Source organism: Betta splendens, chromosome 9 (assembly GCF_900634795.4).
Source record: "Betta splendens chromosome 9, fBetSpl5.4, whole genome shotgun sequence".
Lineage (NCBI taxonomy): Eukaryota > Metazoa > Chordata > Actinopteri > Anabantiformes > Osphronemidae > Betta > Betta splendens.
Window position 1 is genome coordinate 22,884,757 of NC_040889.2, and position 19,130 is coordinate 22,903,886.

Below are 19,130 nucleotides of genomic sequence, written 5' to 3' on the forward strand. Positions count from 1 at the left end.
GATAAGCAGCTCTGCGGTTCTGGAAAGGCTCAGCGGAACCGGGCGGCCGTAAGTCGTCAGAGTGAAGTTAAACCTGGCTTCAGGTCAAACTCGGATTCCAGGATTTCTTCACACCTAAAAAGTAGCTTCGGGAGCAATGAACTCAAATGCCTTAACAGCTGCAGACATGTTTCAAATGAGCCCTCACACAGTCGTAGTTATTGACTTCATCTGTACCTGCCTCATTTTAGTCTAAACCACTTGTGTTGAGCAGACCGAGTCTCAAAACTCAGGTCTTCCATCAATTATCTGATGGATCCAAATGATTTAATCAATGTGAATAACGTAATGTGTTTTTGTGCCAACCTTATGAGAAAGACTCCAGACATTTTCCAGACATTACCATCATTTCTGACTGGCTGGCCTTGAGCCTGAAGCTTTTGCAGTTTAGACATACAAATACAGTTTACTTCTAAAACATGTTGTGCAAGACATATATACACATTTTTAGAAATGTTCAATTAAAAAGATGACAATTATGAAATCAATCGATTTACAATTATAAAATGAATTTGTGTTTAAGCAGGTAAAACTAACCAAAAGCTGAATGAGGACTAGAATCCTCTATTACAATATCTTATTGATCTCATATGTCATCATGATCTTTTAGTCTAGAAATCTTGTTTAGGTGGAAGAACATGTGCAATCAAGTCACAAAAAAATAGCAAATATCATTTCACCTTTCTTAAATTAATGAGGAGCAAATCTAATGATGAGGCAGAACTGACACAAATGCAGTCAATAACCAAAGCTTTGATTTCATTTTATTTATTTTAATTTTAATGACTTCAATGAAGTTAATGTAAAGAACACTACAACCAAATGAACTGAATTAAAAGTATCAATCCAGATTTTAGACTATGTACAAAAGTCTACGTAAATCTGAGGCAAAAGCCAACTGACCATATTATCATCATTATCATAATACAGAGTCTCTGAAGTTGCTCTGGTCCATTTAGTAACAGGTTGAACGTTAGTAAAGGTGGAGTTTGCTCTGCTTATAACAACCCCATCACTGTGACACACACTGCCTCCTACGAGAAGGTTCAAGAGTTAAAAAAGCAAAGTATAAAATTAAGACTACACCAGCCATGAAACGCAGCACAATCGCTACATTTCTGTCAATGTGTTAGAAATTTCAGAACGTATAAAGCAAAGGTATGTGGAGAAAAAACTATTATGTGGAAAATAATCTATTAAAAACGTGTAAATTGAGGAATAACAAATAGCCTCCTGTGACTGTGATCTTCCTGTTGTGAGATCATATTTGCTTTGAAAAGCTATTATTTCCACCTAACATCATTAAATTCTTTTGAGGGGCACGGAAAATAGAGTTTAATAGCTGATGCCAGAAAAGTCAACATGGTCTGCAGTACGTTTAAAATGTACTCTAGGGCTTTTTACTTCGTACTGCATGTACACCCAGCACACTGGTGCACAGCTATCACTACAGTGCAGGTACTGAGGATAGGACTTAATGTCAAGACAGAAAGGTACATTTCAGACAGTGCAGACGTATCAGAACAGGAAGCTGAGGTTCTAAGGTCAAAGAGTCAGAGCTGAGACATCAGACTGAACATTTTCACTGGAAAAAAAAAACGGGCATCTGTTCATCTGCTTCTTCTCCTTTGTCTTGGCCAATCGTGTCCACACCTAAGTGTTCATACTAGGGTCTCTGCCCTGGGTCATGACACCAATTGGAGGCTTTATTGTGTGATGTTCAGTACAGTGAGGTCCACAAGAGCTGATCCCAGTCCAAACAACGGAAAGCATCCCTTGGTTCAGTCTTGTTCGGTCCTAAACTGATCCCAGTGCAGTCCACAGGAAAACGTAGCAGAGACAAGAGCGTCCAGTTCCTCCCCTTCCACTGACAACTAGATGCTCCAGTTAATCCCAAGCTGACATGGAGCCATGTGTACAGGGTACAACAGAGACGTGAATGTAAAGACTGTCTCCTGTCGGTTTCCTTGGCAGAAAATAGGAATCGTCAAGGTGATAGTTGTTGGCTCCACAAAATAAATGCTACAAGCATATCAAGGATGGGATAAACGTTTGTCTTTGTTTTCTTTTTTACATTTTAGTAGATGACCTCATAAACAGTGGCCTTTTTGTCACCTGAACCAGTGACTATGTATTTGTCGTCCACAGATATGTCACAGCTTAGCACAGAGGAAGATTCTTTAGACTAAGAAGAAAAAAAACAGAAAAAAAGGTTAGTCACAATTCATTAACTTTTACTTTTAAAACTGGGCTCTTTTTTTATTAAATTTAAGTTGAGAATTTATGTTTAGAAAAAAGATAAAATATTACTGCATTTTCAAGCAGCAGGCATGTAGATCAAAATATTAGATAAGGCACAGTAACAGGCTATTGAACCAATATATTGATTTTAGAGTACCCATTAACTTATATGAAAAGTAGTAGTGGTATAAATGTCTTCAGTCTTAAATAATGCAATGATATGTGGCTCCAACCTGGAATATGCTGGCTCCATACGGTGTCCTCCACGCATTCAGCAAGTTATCCTTTCCTGTGCTCACAAACCATTTACCTAGATAGAGAAACAAACAAACACAGTCATCAACCTATCAAATATCTCATAATAAATATACCACCTTGTGGAATAAAAGGGTTAAAAATAACATATGTGAGACACATTTAAATGTACCTGCACATTACCTAAAAAGGATTAGACAAAACTAAGTAAAGGTAAATTCTTGGTGACAGACTGAGGATCTGTGCATGTCTTTGTTTCTGACCCACTGCTACATTCTCCTAACAAATGGAAAAATATCCAAAACTCACTAAAAAGAAAAGAAATGAATGGATACTTACCGCAGTAAGCGAACTGCAAGGAGAGTACGCAGCTCTCATGTAGATGAAGCTGGTACTTATCAGGTTTGGTGACATGAAGAACCTCCACATTGCTGCTTTCCATTCCCACAGCAAGCCACTCTCCTGTCGGACAGTAGCCCAGAGAGAAGATCTGGACAGAAGAGTCATGATAAAATGAGCATGTGACCGGCTAATAAAGTTAGCAGGCTAAACCGTGAATTTTTTTCCAAGGTTATTAAGGTAAACATTGCTTATAACCATGTACCTGTGATGTGAAGTCATGCTGCTGCAGCTGCCGTCCTTCCCTCAGATCCCAGGAGCGCACAGTGTTATCGAGGCCTCCAGTCCACAGCTTGGTGCCATCATTGGAGATGTCAATACAGCTGGCTCCATCTGTGTGGCCCTGGAACTGCCTGCAGGACGCACACAATATTCAAAATTAAATCACAGCCAGAATTATCACCGTAAACGCTGAAGCTGTATAGTTTCAGCTACGCCGTAATAATTGCAGATACTTAACCAAACATTTGTTTTAAATGGTGTGAGAATAAAATTAAAGCGAACATACAAAAAGGCTCTCCTACCTAACAAGTGTCTGGTTGTGTAAATCCCAGACTGCAATGTTTCCATCGCTGCAGCAGGAGAAACAGACTTTGGAGTCCGGGCTGATGGCCAGAGCGTAGCACGCTGGTGCTGATGATGTTAACTCTGCCTTAATCCTGGGGGTAGGGGTAGCCAAATCCCAGATCGACAAAGTGCTCGCCTCACCTCCCACTATCAGCGTCCGTCCGTCTGGGAGCAGGCGACAGGAGCGGATGTAGTTGTCTCGATTCTGATGGGACACAAAAAATTATATATATTGGTCTGCAAACTTCTCAACACAAACATTGCAGGAAGTATGTCTTTGTTTAAAAGAAGTTACATATAACATTCAGCAGCATCTGTCAAACAATACTTTGTAGTGTATATTTGCTACAACAAAGCCTCCATGTCACTCACCAGACAGTCAAGCTGGGACACAGGACTCTTGTTTCCTGGGTGACTAATGTCCCAGACCTTGACACAACCCTTCCCTCCTGTATAAACATGTCGGGTGGGGTTACTGATGGTAACAGCGCACACCACCTCCCCGTGATTCAGCGTGTTGATCTGACGGGCATGTCGGGGGATCCCTGGGCCCACTAGTGCATCCGGGGGAAATGGCACTGGCTGCATCTGTCCATCGGCCGCCACGTGAAAAGAGTACGCACTAATTACACAGGGAAATGAAAGATACACATAAACACATTAGAAGAGGAATCAGTACAAAGTGTTTCAAAGTGTTTTCCCCAGGTATCACTTTGAACATTTAGTCTCCAAACATGCCGAGTGGCTGCAAACACACTCACGGTTTGCCACCCGGTATTCCTGTCAGACTAGGAGGCATTCCAGGAACTCGCATATGAGGATGAGGATCAAAACCAACCTTGGAAAAAAAAAAAGAGAACAGAGACATTTTATGAGCACATAGCAAACACACACACACCCATGGGCACTGGCAAAGCGCACACAGGTCAACACTAACCTGTGGAAAAGAACACAAACACTTATGAGCACATAGCAAACAGGCACCCTTGAGCACACACACCCTCTAAATCTGAATGACAATTATAAGAGTCCGCAAACACACAGAGCCAGGACTGTCTGTACCTGTGCATCCCCATTCCAACACACACTCGCAGTTGATGAGTACCAAACCTGAGCTACCCAGACAGACACAGCAGCAAGTCTACTAAACCTATTTAAACAGTTTAATGAACACTAAGCAAATACAGTCAAGACTGCTGAGGTGATTGAATGCACACTGTCTTATGCACCGTATAAATACTTCTACATAAACAAGTACAGCTGTGCAACTATTGACATTTTCTGCCACTTACAACGCCTTTGAAAAGTATTCACTCAAATTACAGTAGATGCAAATATGGCTCGTCAGGAACGATCAACAGAAAATGACACTTTGTCCACATTACTAACAAAGACGCTTTTCACATTGAAGAGACTTCGCTGTTTACTAAAATTATGCATTGTTTATTAATCTAATCTGGATTCTGAAAAATAAAACAACTGCTAATATAATAAACAAACTGTTGAACCATTGAGCTAAAGACATTCCCTGGTAAACTGGATGATGTAAAAACAAATAAACATACAGTATACCAGAACTATATTAACAATGAATCCTCACAGAATTTCAACTTTCCTACTCACCATGGGTGAACGTCCATAAGCGGCCACAGCAGCGACAGCAGCAGCACTCATCTGAGGTGACATGTTGTGCAGTCCAGCAGCGTAAGCTGAAGCCCCAGCTGCACCTGCCAGCTCTCCATTCATTCCCGCTGCATGGGGCAACATGCCAAATGCACCTGGGTATGGGCCTGGTACAGCCAGCGGTGTACGCAAACCTGCAGCTGATGAGAGGAAAAGATCAGGATGCTTCAAAGATGTAAGCTAAGAGTGTTCAAAGGTTCAAGGTCAAAAGCATGTATATATCTAAAGAATATATTCTGTGTCATTTATTTAAGTTCTTATTGATTTTAAATATAAGAGATAGTATATTGTCTTATGACAGACATTAGCATTTTAAAAACATACTGGGTGGATGAGGGATCTCCATGGATGGGGGTTTTGATAGACTGGGTCGGATTCCAGGTGTGGAGCTGGGACCAGGGGTGGAGTCACCTCTAGGTGTAGGTGTGCTTGACTTTAGCCCAGGTGTACCGGCCTTATCTCGCTATCGCACACAGAGGCAATTTAAAAATCAACATGTAATACATGCAAATATGTACACATAAGGCATTTTAATCATCACCCAGTGCCCATCACTGTCACCAACCTACCATTGCCATCTCCTTGGACTTGAGAGAGGAGGAGCTAGCTGATGATGCAGTAGATGCTGGACTGGAAGGGTCTTTTTTGGCATGACGTGCTTTATCTAGGCCATTCTCTCTAGGGGAGGGGAGAGGGGTGCCACGAGGAGACGCTGGGTCCTGGTGAAAGGGCATAGATTCAATAAAGTAGCCAAAACTACTGCATAAACGTGATGTTGACAAACTACAGAGATTATTGTGAAAAAGAAAAACATGCTGACCTCATTTGAGACGTCCACAACTAAATTATCATCGCTTTTCTCCCCATCACTATCCTGCAAAAGACAAGACAACATCAGTTAGCGCATCATTAAACAGTCTGTGCAGCTGTCCGGTCAGAATAAAAGGACCATATCTTACATAGTGGCTGGAGTCCTTGTCCTCCACTTTGCGTTTCTTAGTGTCATTTGAAAACTCTGGTCCGTTGCGTCGCTTGTCTGGGTTTCTAAGACTTTCCGGCAGCAAAGAGTTACTCTGCAGAGAGAATTCATAGAAAATAAAGTTTAGGGAAGAAATAAAATACAGAAAATCATCTTCCCATTTACAATTTATGCTTTGTTGTGTGTGCATTCTGCATGAGCTCACAGGACCATGTGATCCATTAACCACTAATTACAAGAGCTATTCATCTATGTGTAGAGCAGGTTAGAAAAACAGACTCTTACTTGCAAACAGGTTAATAGTACAGAGAGGCACTAACACTTGAACATCAACCTCTTCTCTCACTTGACCAAAGCCAGTCACAGTCACACACAAACACAAACCTCTGAAGCTGATGATTACATTAAGTGGCTCTCAAAATCTACCACTGCTCCCTCTCCTGGCTCTGACAAGCTGCACTAGCTGCAGCGCGTGCGTGTGTGTGCGCACGCACACAAGGGCACAATGTTTAATTGACTGTGAAAGCCGGTGTGTATGATCAAGTGTGTATCAGACTGTGTGTGTTACTTGCATAACAGCCTTGTGTCCCAAGACTACACACACATGCACACACAAGCACACAGTTTCCCCCCTCCGGCCTCCTGACCAACGGATCCCATTGTTAATGGATTAAAGCTTCATGTTCAGTCCATTATAGTCTCAGACTGTCAATGAAATGTGCATCCAACATACACAAACAGATGCGCGTGCTCGAATCTAGCTAGGGAGTGAGTGTTTGAGCTTTAAAGGGGGGAAAAGGGTAAATGAAGGAGGAATAGCTAAGAGAGGAGGGGAAGGGGGAGGGGAAGAAAAAAACAGGAAAGGGAGGGAATGATTAGAGGACAGAGAGGATGGAGGGAGGGTGTGAGAGCATGGAGAAGAAGAAAAGGGGTGAGAAGAGATGAGGGAGGGAAAGGACCGTGGGGGGTGGGGGATGAAAATCTGTATTCTGCCAAAGGCCCTTTTCCTTCATGCCCTCCCCTCTTTCTTCCTCCCTCCGCCTTTATTGAAAGGTTTTACTGAGCTGAGCACAGGAGCACTGACCCGCAGAACATGAGCAATTTCCCCCCTCTGTCTCTCTCCTGTTCGCTTTTAGCATGGTCTAGCTCCCTCTCTCGCCCTGTCTCTCTCTTTCTCACACACACACACACACACACACACACACACACACACACACACACACACACACACACACACACACACACACACACACACACACACACACACACACACACACACACACACACAAGCTCAGTGTCATATGACTGCTGCTCCTCGCCCCCCTCCACCCCGCCCATCCCCTCCTAGCGGTGGTGATATTAAACACAATGAGAGTCTTTAAGCGTGGGATCAGGGGGCGGGGGGAGGTGGGGAGAAGGGGGTAATCTGCTCACTGAGGTGTTAAATAGGCACAACAATGCAGGCTAGGCTGGAGGAGTGTGTGCATGCATGTGTGCGTGTATGTGTGTGTGAATTCAAATGTGTGACCATGCTAAAAAGCTCATTTGGAGGAGAAAAGAAAAGCTAACAGTTCAGTGCCGATCTAGAGCAGAACTAAACAGCCCGGCCAGAGCTCTCCACAAGACACACATGCACACAACGGGCAGTCAAAATATACATTGAACAGTTAAAGCTATTTCAGTGGCAACTGGGTGAAAAGGTGCATTTATGCATAATGACAAGGTGAGATGAACCTTCCCTGATGGGAAACTGGGTCAGTGCAGCAGCAAAGAACTGAATTTTAAAAGAGCAACTGAAAAATCGCAGAAAGAAGCGGTCTCAGTAACAAGTGCCATCTTGTTTTCATAGTCATGTAATGGAGTAAATTAAATAAAGCTCAAATAAAACCGTTTCATAACATAAAAATGTTGAATTTGCACAACACTCAACACGCACACACCACCTATGAACTGGTCTATAACGCTACTCAACTCAGCACAACATGTAAATTACAGCTAAGGAGCAAGTCAAATTACCACAAACCACACACACTTTGCCAGAACACTAAACATCGCAGGAAGGAGAAGTACTTACTGTGCCAGGCTCTCGCTCTATTGCCATTGGAAATGCATACACGTGGTTGAAGTCAGAGTAGTGTGTTCAGCAGAGCAGGACAAGAAATAGAGAAAGAGTTAAGAAACACATGTGTTGCATTTTTCTATTGTGTTGTATTTGTAGAAAAAAAAAACAACGTGATGATGACTGATCACAGGAAAACTTAAATTATTGCTTTTGGCCTAAACAACAAATATATTAAGCTTTATTTTGTTCCTGGAGGGATAGCAACTCACCTCTCAGGTGCTCTGGTCCTGCAGGGTGCGAGTCTTGTCCAGAAAGGTGATTCTTTTTATCTCCATTATCTTTTCCTGCAAGATGAGGAGGAATAGCACCAAGGGCTCCTGACAGGGCCAGGAGACCAGCTGAACCGCCGAGCTGAGAGGGGTGAAGCCCAGCAGGGTGAGGGGTGAGGGGCACAGGGGCACCACCGTGATTATGGGATAGATGCTGCTGCTTTTAGAAAGACAAAACAAATGAAGAGAAAGAGAAAGTTAAATAAAAGAACACATCGCTAAAAGCTTTCCACTTAAATGGAGCAGTTTGTTTTATTTCATTTATAATGTTCAGGCAGATCTATTTTTTCTTGCAATAAATGTCTAGATGCCCTAAAGTGCCTAAACTGATACCTGACACCAAAGACTAAAAGTGATCAATAGGCAAAACTATGAACTAGCATTCAACAGATGGATCGGTTTCTTCAGTATCTGGGTTTACGACAACTCAACAAGCTGCTCGAGTCCACAACAAGGCGGTGAACACATCATTTCCCTCTACACACTGCCTCAAACGCAGTGACACACACACACCCTCCTCCCTCTGGGGTCAAACACTGAACAATACTGACAGCTGGGATCACAGCCCACAGCCCAAGGATGTGATGGGAGAAGGGGGAGGGGGCTAAAGGAGGAATGACAGAGAAGTGTGAGGGGGGGCCCAGCTGCTGCCTGCACTGTCAGGTCTTGTGAGGGAGTAAGGCGGCTGAGGGGAAAAGGGAGGAGAGAAGAGGGTCAGAGAGAGGCAGAGAGAGTTTGGCTGGCAGTCCTGCTCTCTCTTTCACACCAAATCAGGCGCTCGTCTGAGCGTGAAATGCCTTTGTGTTCCAAAACATCATTATTGCCTCCTCAGACAGTAGCCGCGGGAACCCAAGCTTACTGATTTGCCGTGGGGAGGGAAGGAGGGAGAGAAAAGGAGATGGGAGGGCGCAGGAGGCAACTCAGCTGGGATGGAAGGAGTGCTGAAGGTCAAACCCACTTTTATCCCACCTAATTGACTAACCCACTCCCTCTGTTCTGAGCCCCAGCCTCCTCTCTACCCATCCGTCGTCCTGCCCCCATGAATGGAAGCCGAACACAAAATAGTCTTTTTGCCTCAACCCCCATGCCCGCCTGTGTGTTAGCATCATGCGCACGCACAAACATTCGTGAGTCGGCCTGACAAACAATCACACAAAAACACAGCCGCATGTCACACTTGATCACGCTAACATGCGTACACAGAGACTAGATAAACAAGGCCGGCACACACAGCCTCAGTCAACCACCCTGTCTGTTGTTTTCTGAGGATAACAGAAAAACATGCTCGGCTACACACACACACACACACACACACACACACACACACACACACACACACACACACACACACACACACACACACACACACACACACACACACACACACACACACACACACACACACACACACACACACACACACACACACACACACACACACACACACACACACACACACACACACACACACACACACACACACACACACACACACACACAGGACCCCTGATGGGAGTAAATGGAGGGGAAGTATTGGTGGAGGCAAAGGAAGCTTGGTTTGTCATGTGTGTGAGATGGGGTGTGTATCTGTGTGTAGCAGTGGGGGCAACATGCTTCATTACACTCATTTAACTCACAAACGGGGTGAATGACAGGCTGGCGTGGGAGATGGGTGGAAAGAGGAGAAGGGGAGTGTAAGGCCAATGTTGTTACCCCCTCACCCTCTTTTACAAACACCGAAATCCTGCAATTAAGACTCAAACAGCAACTGCCAAATCCACCTCTCCCCCATCACTAACACAGAGATCCCCCCCACCACTCCACGCCGGCCAACAAGCCCAACTTGCATCAAACCAAACTAGCATCTAAGCCCTGTCTGCTCTCTTTTTGAAGAACCCCTCCCCCGCCAGTCAGGACCCTATAAACCTCAGGGCCAACACCTAATCCCAACCAAAGGGTCACAACCACCAGCTCAACTCCGTTTCTACTTTTCAGCAATCATAAACTACAAGCAAATGTTACACAGAAGAAAAACTGCCCTTTTGGAAATAAAAAGTTTCATTTGCAGCAGGCGACATGCATCCAAAATGTAATGACAGTTATATTAATTATACATATTTGTCACGCAACACAATGAATATTATTAAAAAGAAATATAGGAATACACACTGTAGGTGGAAGACCCGGCAGTCCACGTACCCCGATGACCGCATTAAGCTCTGCCATGGTCACCTGCTTGGCTCGCTCCACAGCTTGGACTACCTGCTGCTGATGCTGCACAACACAAACATATTATGTAAATGAAGACTGAGAGCACGAGGCTGATTTATCATTAAAGAGAACAGAGACAACCAAAGTGTATTAATGGCATAACAACACAGCACTCAACTCAGAAACAAACACACTTACCTCTTGTGAGAGAAAAGGAATGACTTGTGCACAGATGGTGTTTAGTCTCTTGGCAATCTCGGTCTGATAGAAGTCACACAGAGACAGAAAGAGACTTAATTGTTATTAACATATTTTCATAACAGCTGTTCACCAATGCTGATAATGTAATAGCATTGTGCGCACACTTAAACACAGGAAAACGGTCACCACGGGAAGCCGACAAACACAACGAACCCCCCAGCAGTTTATGATGACACAAAAATGCTGATCCATATCTGTCTACACACAAATCCAATGTGCGTCATTTTCAGCAACACTGACACAGAGACACCCACGTGTACGTGCACACACACACACACACACAGCCCAATGAGATTTTCCTGCGCAATTATCAGCATGAGCTCAACTTTCTCTCTTGCCAATTGTATTTCTTTCTTTCTCTCCATCCTCTGTGCTCTTGTCCCTCTTCCCATCAGCACTTCAACATAATCTCATCAGCTACTAACTTCATTTGCTCTCCCCTAGTATCCATGCCAACACATCCGCCTGCCCCCCAAACCCCCGGAGGTGGCTACAACTGGCTGAAACCAGATACCCCCACAGTGGCATCAAATCAGATAAAGGAACTCATATTACATATTATCCAATCAAATTGATACGAAGAAGGCCAGGGTGAAGAGGGAATTGGAGGAGCCACGAAATGTAGTAATGGCTCATCAGACACACACACACACACACACCCTACATAAATAGATACACAGACACACTTGATATGAAAGCCATAAAGGACAGTGAATTGTTGTGCTATAAAAACCTACAAAAACTCACAATGGCCAAAGGACACAAAAATCAGTGAGAGTTTAACTAGTCCAACAAGCATTTCAGCTAGTGTAAACGTGACTTGTTTGCTCTGACTGTGGCTATGAAAGTTTAATTTTTACAGTGAAAGTGCTTAAAGTTCAAGGAGACTTGCTTAAATTGTCCACCTACACACCTGTGTAGTGATTAGTCCCAACAAACCGCCCTTATTTGTCTGCATGATGTGATTTCTTACGCAATTTATATTTTATTAAACATCACATAATTCTTTACCCATCAGCCAGCTGTGCGGACCACCTATAAAGTCTGACAACCTGTCAATGTAGAGGTAGCGCCTAAGGCTGCAGTATGACTGCTCTCATAGAACCACTGTGTCACACACCCAAATCTTTTTGCTCGAAAGACAACTGACCTACTCACACTTTAGCCAATTATGTACTTGGATGAGCTAAATGAAGTACTAGCCTATTTAAAGTAACTACTTCACCTATAATACTCCTCAGCGTATGGCAAAAGTAATTAAATTAAGTCACTAAAATACAAATAAAGCAAGCAAGGACAGAGATATGTAAATAGGGCAAATAGGGGCACTTTTCTGGGTGAACAGGGACTCTCTTTGCGCAATTACAGTATACAGTGCCTATCCTCAAGCATTTGTGTCTCAAGTCACACTGGTTCCCGTTGTGTTAATGGTTCATTGTCTTCTCCTTGAACACGTCAACACATAACCAAAAGGATCAAACCAGTTCTGAGTTCCTCTCAGTTACACAATAATTGTCAGCACAATATTTGTGGGAGCATTAAAATGAGAGGCTTTAACAACATACCTTTGGCCTTGTATAAGCCTGCACCTTGGTCAATTCGTGAGTGGCTGACTTTCACACACAGTAACCTAATCTCATAATGTCCTACTTAAGCCACACCTAGAAAGCTCTTAATAAAGAGCTATTTTGGGGAGACTATACCTGCACATGCATTCTCAGGATCAGTTGTAAACCTATAATTAACATTCTGTAAAGACTCACTGATTAAGCCATCTGAAAATAGACCAACTACTGCCAGGTCATTTTACCAAACAGTTACCAAACAGACAAGACAGTAAGTACCTAAGTTCCTAGTAACACAAAAAGATCCGAATATGCCAGTGTACCACAATACAATAACAGAGAACATGCTTCCAATGGCACACATCATTTGAGCATTATTGCCATTCTACATACATGCACACACTCGTACCTCCCCAGCAGGATGTAGGTTGTTAGTTTATATGACTTTGACAACTGTAGCCCCAAGCTAATGACCTCCCTCGGAGCTTTAGTGTGTGTGTGTCTGAGCTTGGACAATAGAAAGAGATGGAGCTCCTTCAGAATAAAAGAACTGTAGTTTGCATTAACATATAACTAGAGAGAAGCCAACAAGAACAGGGGCACACAGAACAAGGAAGGAATTCCACAAACAGAGAGTAAGAAAGGCAGAAAGAGGGGAGGACTCAGTTATAGATAGGGAAGGATAACTCAAGAACAGAAAGAGAAGGAAAAAAAACACGAAGAAGGGGGTCGAGAAGCATTCCCACTGAAGCAGCCAGGCCAATCCACCTCCAATTTCCTTTGGTGTGACTGGTCGATAGCTGTGGTAATTACTGGTAAATGCTCTGAGCTCTGCACCATTCCTGTGGGAAAATGTGTGTTTGTGTGCACGTGGTTGTGTGACGCTTCCCTGCAAATCTGTGAGTGTGTTTACACGCACTCAAGTGACCAGGTTATTTAAGCCCCTTTCACACTCGGCTGGAATCCTGAACATTTCCCAATATTAAACAGGTTAGCTGCATGCGTGAATGGGAAGCTCCTACAGGGAGAGTTTTTCTACACAGACCTGGTTCAGTCAGTTACATATTCCTATGTCCATATTCCTATGAATGATTTGATGTCTTGTGGAGTATTACCCACAGCAAGAGAGTGGGCATATTAATGATGCTTACTGTAACATGCCACCAGGGCAAGGGGGAATAGTAGAATATAAATAATGAAACACATGGTGAATAGTGACATTAGACCTCTACAGGACACATTAGTTTCAGTTTGTCTGTTATTTACAGATGCTATAGAGTCCTTGTAACGTTCCCTTTCATCGTAATGCCCATGTAAAATGGTGAAAAGTTGATTAATAACCTGGTTATATGTTACATAGCAGTTCGGGGGCAAATCTACCTGTGGAAAGAGTTCTCTATCCCCTGCCCAGATTAAGGAAACTAGGTTTCTTATTCATATGACAGTCAAGTAACAGTAACTTGGTGTCATGAGAGCGTGAGATCGCTTTTCAATGCACCAATTCAATATTTCACAGCTTTTTCTTTCTATGTTATTGTACTGTAGATGTGTTCTAACATCCCAACAGTCATGTTTGCATACATTATTTATGGATGAACTCAAGTGTCCTTGTTACTTTATTGTATTTGCACACTTGTGTTTCAGCCTTCCTAAACCGTGAGCTGCGATGTTCTGCCTCCATGCTTCTAAAAGCAGCAGCTCCACCACCTCTCCTCTGCTGGCCTCACCGTGATCGATTCCTCCGCCCTCCCCAGCCCTGCCCCTCTAATGTAATAAAGCGGGCCGCTCCCCTAGACAGCACCAATCAATCTACAGAGCCATTCATCCTGCCTCTGGGCTCAGCCGGCCAGCCCTAACTGGGGAAATGGAGACAGAGCCCCATCGATCACAAATAAACTTCCACACACACACACACGCACGCACACACACACACACACAAAGCAGTAGTGAAGCACGAGCACGCATACAAATAAATGAACACACAAATGCATTTGTGCACACACAAACATCAACAGATACACACAAAATACATCAAAATACTTTCAAGAGTAAGAGTCAGAGAGAAAAAGAGAGGCACAAGCAGACCGGCACAAAAATGGACAAAGTGCAGACAGATAATCATCCATACCTGTTTGTGCATTTCAATATTGAGGCCATAGGACATCTCATAGTACTGAGGAAAGAAAAGACAGATGTATAATTTAGAGAAGGCCACTCTGAACACTAACAAAAAAGGAAAAAACTGTGTTTTGTGATAAATAAAAAACTAAAAAACCTTAGAGATAAGGGGGTTATTGGAGATATAAATGTATCACCAGGTCAATGCTGCAACTGAACCCCTTTTAAAAGTTGCAACATCTAAATCAAATGCATTATAAATATTTAGCGCAAATAAGGGTTTCAACAAAAGTGTGTTTTCTTTGCCTGTCTCAGATTAAATGTGACTTTGACCTCGCTTTAGATGAAAAACTATCAACTATAGCCCCTGACTATGTGCATTGTTCTTCTTGTTATAAACACACTGAATTAATTCTTGTAGGACTTTGTAGTTTCAGCATGTTTTACGTCACATATCAGTGAGCTTGTTTTAATGAGACAGAAAATGTTGCATCTTCCTCTTAACCACAAATCATCATTCTGTCTGACCGACAAATTTCCACACACTTAAAACAGGTGTTTCACTCATGTTATTGTAGCAGTTTTCCACCTAATGCGTCTCCTCTTCACCCATGTACAGTTTTAAAACCATACACCACAGGTCTTTGACAAAAATGAATATGCAAAGTCAGCTCTGAGATCCACAAAGCTGATAACGACAGAGAAGCTCTCTCAAAGGCACATTAACAGAGTAGGTACAGCATGTGACATGAGTAGTCATGCAGTGTAAGGTTCTCACCATGACATAGTGTCTCTGCATCTCTGTCTTTTCACTGGCCAGCTTCTCACACTCCAGCTTCAGACTGAACGGAAAAACACAAATACACAGTTTACTCCAAAAGAAACTTCTCAAATTAGTTTAACTTGATCTCACTGAGTTTTGAAGTTCATTAGTATAAACCCACACCTCCCAAAGATCTATACACAAATCAGTACGAACAACCACAGCTGACAAATAAACATTAACAGGTATTTTAGACACAAACAGAATTGATCACTGCCTGTCCTTTGTTTAAAACATCGACTCAAACTAAGGATAAACAAAGGATGTTGCGCTGGCTTCCTAACGCAGATGATCAACGGCAAAGCATGAGACTCGGCAGACAGGTTGTAGCGCCTTCTGATCCTACTTGATCTTTGCTTTCAAAAGACATACCCAAACACCAAGGCCACAAAGCTGGTTTACAAGAAAGCAGCATTTAGAAATTGTAATAACCTGTGTCTGGCTGTAGGACGCTTAGCTTAAGCCTACTCAAAGCTGCTTACTTATAGGTCAGTATCTTTCACCTGTTGTGGCCAACCCTCTATGTCAACACAAACAAGTAAGAGTGCATTCGCATGGCAAAGGAAAACACAACTGCACAGGCAGGCTCTTTCCAACACACACAGGAAAATAAGGAGTGATTTATGAATCCCTGAGCCCACACACCACCCTCTGGCGCTCACCCATCACCAAGACTTGGACCTACCGCAGTGTAAGTGCTAACGCTGATGCCTGGGTCTGCTGCAAGTGCGTACGTGCGTGTGTGTGTATGTATGTGAACCTAATCCAGGTTTATGGGTTAGTTTGAGGCCAGAGTTGGGGTTTTGTTCATTATGGCAAGGGGGGGGGGGGTGTGACTGTGGTTATAGAGTGAGGTTTCGCGTCGGAGGGATGATGACAATGAGAAAATCAGCCGGGCTGCTTAAAGACAGAGGAGCGAGCGTTCCACTGCGAGTGTGTGAGTTTGGGTTTCTCCACCTGTGGTACTGTGCCTGGAGAAACTGGAACTCCTCCTTGATGCGGTCCAGCGACTCTGGGATGGTGAACTTGAAGGGCTGGCCTGGAGCCTGGTGGGGCGTCTGACACACACACACACACACACACACACACACACACACACACACACAATCATTAACATCACAGAGGCTCACAATGCGGTCTAAAAACATGCACGTGATCATCTCCAGGCTTACATGTAATGTCAACAACTTTTAATTATTATCTGTGACTGAGCAAACAATATGAATCCTTTCCCGGTGTTCCGGGCAGAAGCAGAGGCCAATTAACAACTGGAGCCTGCTTAAAACGTGTCCTTCCCCGAAGGGCTGTTAGTATATAAACTCCATTCGCCTGCAGGTTGTTAAAACTAGAGTCGCGGGTCAAACAAAGACGTGATGCCGCCGCCGGGTCTTGAACACCCGGCTACTGTGAGCAGGCAGGAAGGAGAGTCTTACCGGGTGTCGCCCCTGGGGAAACATGCTTATCTCCGGGAGGACACGGCCGCTTCCTTCCTTATACTCCCGCTTGGAGGGATTGAACCGGGCAGAATACAGACGTGGGGCGCTTCAGATCACGGACACGGATCCATCCGCCGTTATCCTCGGGACCGAGCGTCGGTATTATCTCAAACAGAACTGACCGCTCCGCTCCGCTGAGCGCGGATCCTCGCTCCTCGCCGTCTCCGCGCGACCGGCGGCGCGGCCGTAAATCAGCCGGGAACAAAACACGGGAAGCGGCTCATTAACTGGGAGCAGCTGACGGAGGTGGGGGGACGGCGACGGCGCGAGGCAGGTGAGGAGCGGAAAGGGCTGCGGTCACTCCGGCGGCAGCTGTGTGCGGGCTCCGGCGTATTCCGAGTACGTGGAGGCGAGCGAATAAACAAACACGAAACAACTCGGGCCAGACGTTCAACAGACGACCGCAGCCCGTCGGCTTCAGTCGGAGTATCACACACACGTCCACGCGAGTTAATTGCAGTGAAGAGTTCCCACTTGACTCGCCGCGGTCGTTCGCTGGCAGTTGGACGGTCAACGAACGCTCAAATGTTTACTTCCCCGTTGAGTTCGAATGCAAGCCTGCGTCCCCGAAAAGGTTTCTCGGAAAAAAAAGCGCAAAGGTGTCGTGGGTTTTTATAACAACAACTCCCACAGAAGCGGCGACAATCCACCACCCAGCTCTGCTATACCTCAATGGTAACTTTCTCACGCGGTTTCACGCTCCCCAGCTAACCGAAACTCTAGGCCGGCCCACAAAACGGCCTCCGACCAATCGGGGCCGCTACTCCACGTGGGCACAGGGCTGTAGCGCGTCGAGTTGACCAATGGCCGCCCTGCGACGTGCCCCGGGTTTGTTGACCTAGTTGAGCTACGCGGACCGCGGCCAATCAGCGCGTCGCGAGGAGCTGCCATTCTGGGGGCGTGCGGGGCGGGCGGCGCGGTGAGTGAAGGCAAGTCTCAGCCGTCAATCAAAGTAACGTGGGGCTTAACAAGAACAGGGCTGATGATGTGCGCGCACACACGAGTAGAGACACGCATGAAGATACACACAGAAACATAAATACTGTGTTTAGCAGTGGCTGTGAACGCGCCTAACAAGTGTGTGTACAAATATTTATTAGGGCTCACTCAGCAATCTACTACGACTTTTCAACAGCTCTCTTGCTGTTTCCATTAAAAATCAGCCCAGGGACAAAATCAACCTAGATGGAATAGTGTGAGGTCCTGGTATTTATTCACTTCAAGGATTCACACTGATCTCCAGTTGAATAGTATCATCTTGCAAGGGGAAACTCAGCGGGGGAAATCCTGATCTGTAATAATAAAGATTCCAGAAAGGCATGTTATTATCCAAGCATCTCAACTAAAACATAAAGGTGGCTTTTCTGATACCACTACTGATAGGGATGTTTATGGTGTGTCACAGCATGGATTATTCACTGTAAAGACATTTAATGCACGTCAATTCTGCCTGTGTCCATTGGCAGCGAGTCAGTAGAGGAACCTGAAACTTCCTTTAAAACCAAATTCCTCTTAACCAACAACTGTGAATATTATTATGTGGGATAATGACATAAAAGATGCCTTGGTTTATACATCTGCTTGCAGTCATTGCTGTAGCTTACTCCTTACTTATCGATAATGACCAATAAGTAAAGCCCCTCAGCACCATGCTGACCTGTGATTGGTTTAGAGAGCTCAACCCTGCCCTTTGACCTCTGACCGTGTGTGTGCGGCGTGTGGAGTATTTTAATCCGTACAGACTTTGCGCTTGCTGTCGATGTGGGATCGTGAATGACCACAAACGCTGCGCGTGTTGATTTCTTTCGCGTTGTCTTCTAGGCTCGGTGTCGCTGTGTGTTCCGTGCGATTGTGTCACTGGCCACATGCAGATCAATGTTACGCTGGTGTTCTGCCCTAATGTGTTGGAAATTGCTTCACTCACAAAATGTCAACAGACTTCTCCCCAAAGTATGGAAATGGAATAAAAGCAGAACCCGAACACAATAGATGGATGTTACACTGCATAAGTGTAAGTTCCTATAAAAAAACAGGTCATCATCAATGCTTCATCACCTGCTCATGAATGCAGCGCAGCCTACGTTTCCTTTCACTGAGTGAAA

At 44.3% G+C, this 19,130-nt stretch overlaps 1 protein-coding gene across 4 annotated transcripts; it reads right to left on the reverse strand.

Annotated features, from left to right (window-relative positions):
* Positions 1 to 791: 791 nt before the first annotated feature.
* Positions 792 to 17,777, reverse strand: LOC114862588 (transducin-like enhancer protein 1). 4 transcript variants are annotated; one of them, XM_029163067.3, is made up of 20 exons: positions 16,966 to 17,777; positions 16,490 to 16,590; positions 15,488 to 15,551; positions 14,720 to 14,764; positions 10,964 to 11,026; positions 10,754 to 10,828; positions 8,495 to 8,711; positions 8,238 to 8,254; positions 6,144 to 6,257; positions 6,005 to 6,058; positions 5,754 to 5,903; positions 5,509 to 5,647; positions 5,125 to 5,324; positions 4,263 to 4,339; positions 3,874 to 4,123; positions 3,459 to 3,706; positions 3,140 to 3,287; positions 2,875 to 3,025; positions 2,514 to 2,590; positions 792 to 2,224 (listed from the first exon to the last, which is right to left on the reverse strand). In XM_029163067.3, the coding sequence occupies exons 1-20, from the start codon at positions 16,987 to 16,989 to the stop codon at positions 2,117 to 2,119; spliced, it is 2,322 nt and encodes a 773-aa protein (XP_029018900.1). In that variant the 5' UTR covers positions 16,990 to 17,777; the 3' UTR covers positions 792 to 2,116. The 4 variants fall into 4 exon arrangements, with proteins under 4 accessions (XP_029018900.1, XP_029018899.1, XP_029018898.1 ...); XM_029163066.3 differs by having other exon boundaries at positions 8,495 to 8,714; XM_029163065.3 differs by having other exon boundaries at positions 10,724 to 10,828; positions 16,966 to 17,776.
* Positions 17,778 to 19,130: the final 1,353 nt, after the last annotated feature.

What these genes read in the sequence shown, in the direction of transcription:
- LOC114862588 (XM_029163064.3), bottom strand. Translation starts at nt 16,989, where the DNA reads ATGTTTCCCCAGGGGCGACACCCG. An exon ending in GGAATACCGGGTGGCAAACC is followed by an intron (nt 4,124 to 4,262) that starts GTGAGTGTGTTT and finishes CTGTGTAATTAG; the next exon opens with TGCGTACTCTTTTCACGTGG. An exon ending in CTTGCAGTTCGCTTACTGCG is followed by an intron (nt 2,591 to 2,874) that starts GTAAGTATCCAT and finishes TTCTCTATCTAG; the next exon opens with GTAAATGGTTTGTGAGCACA.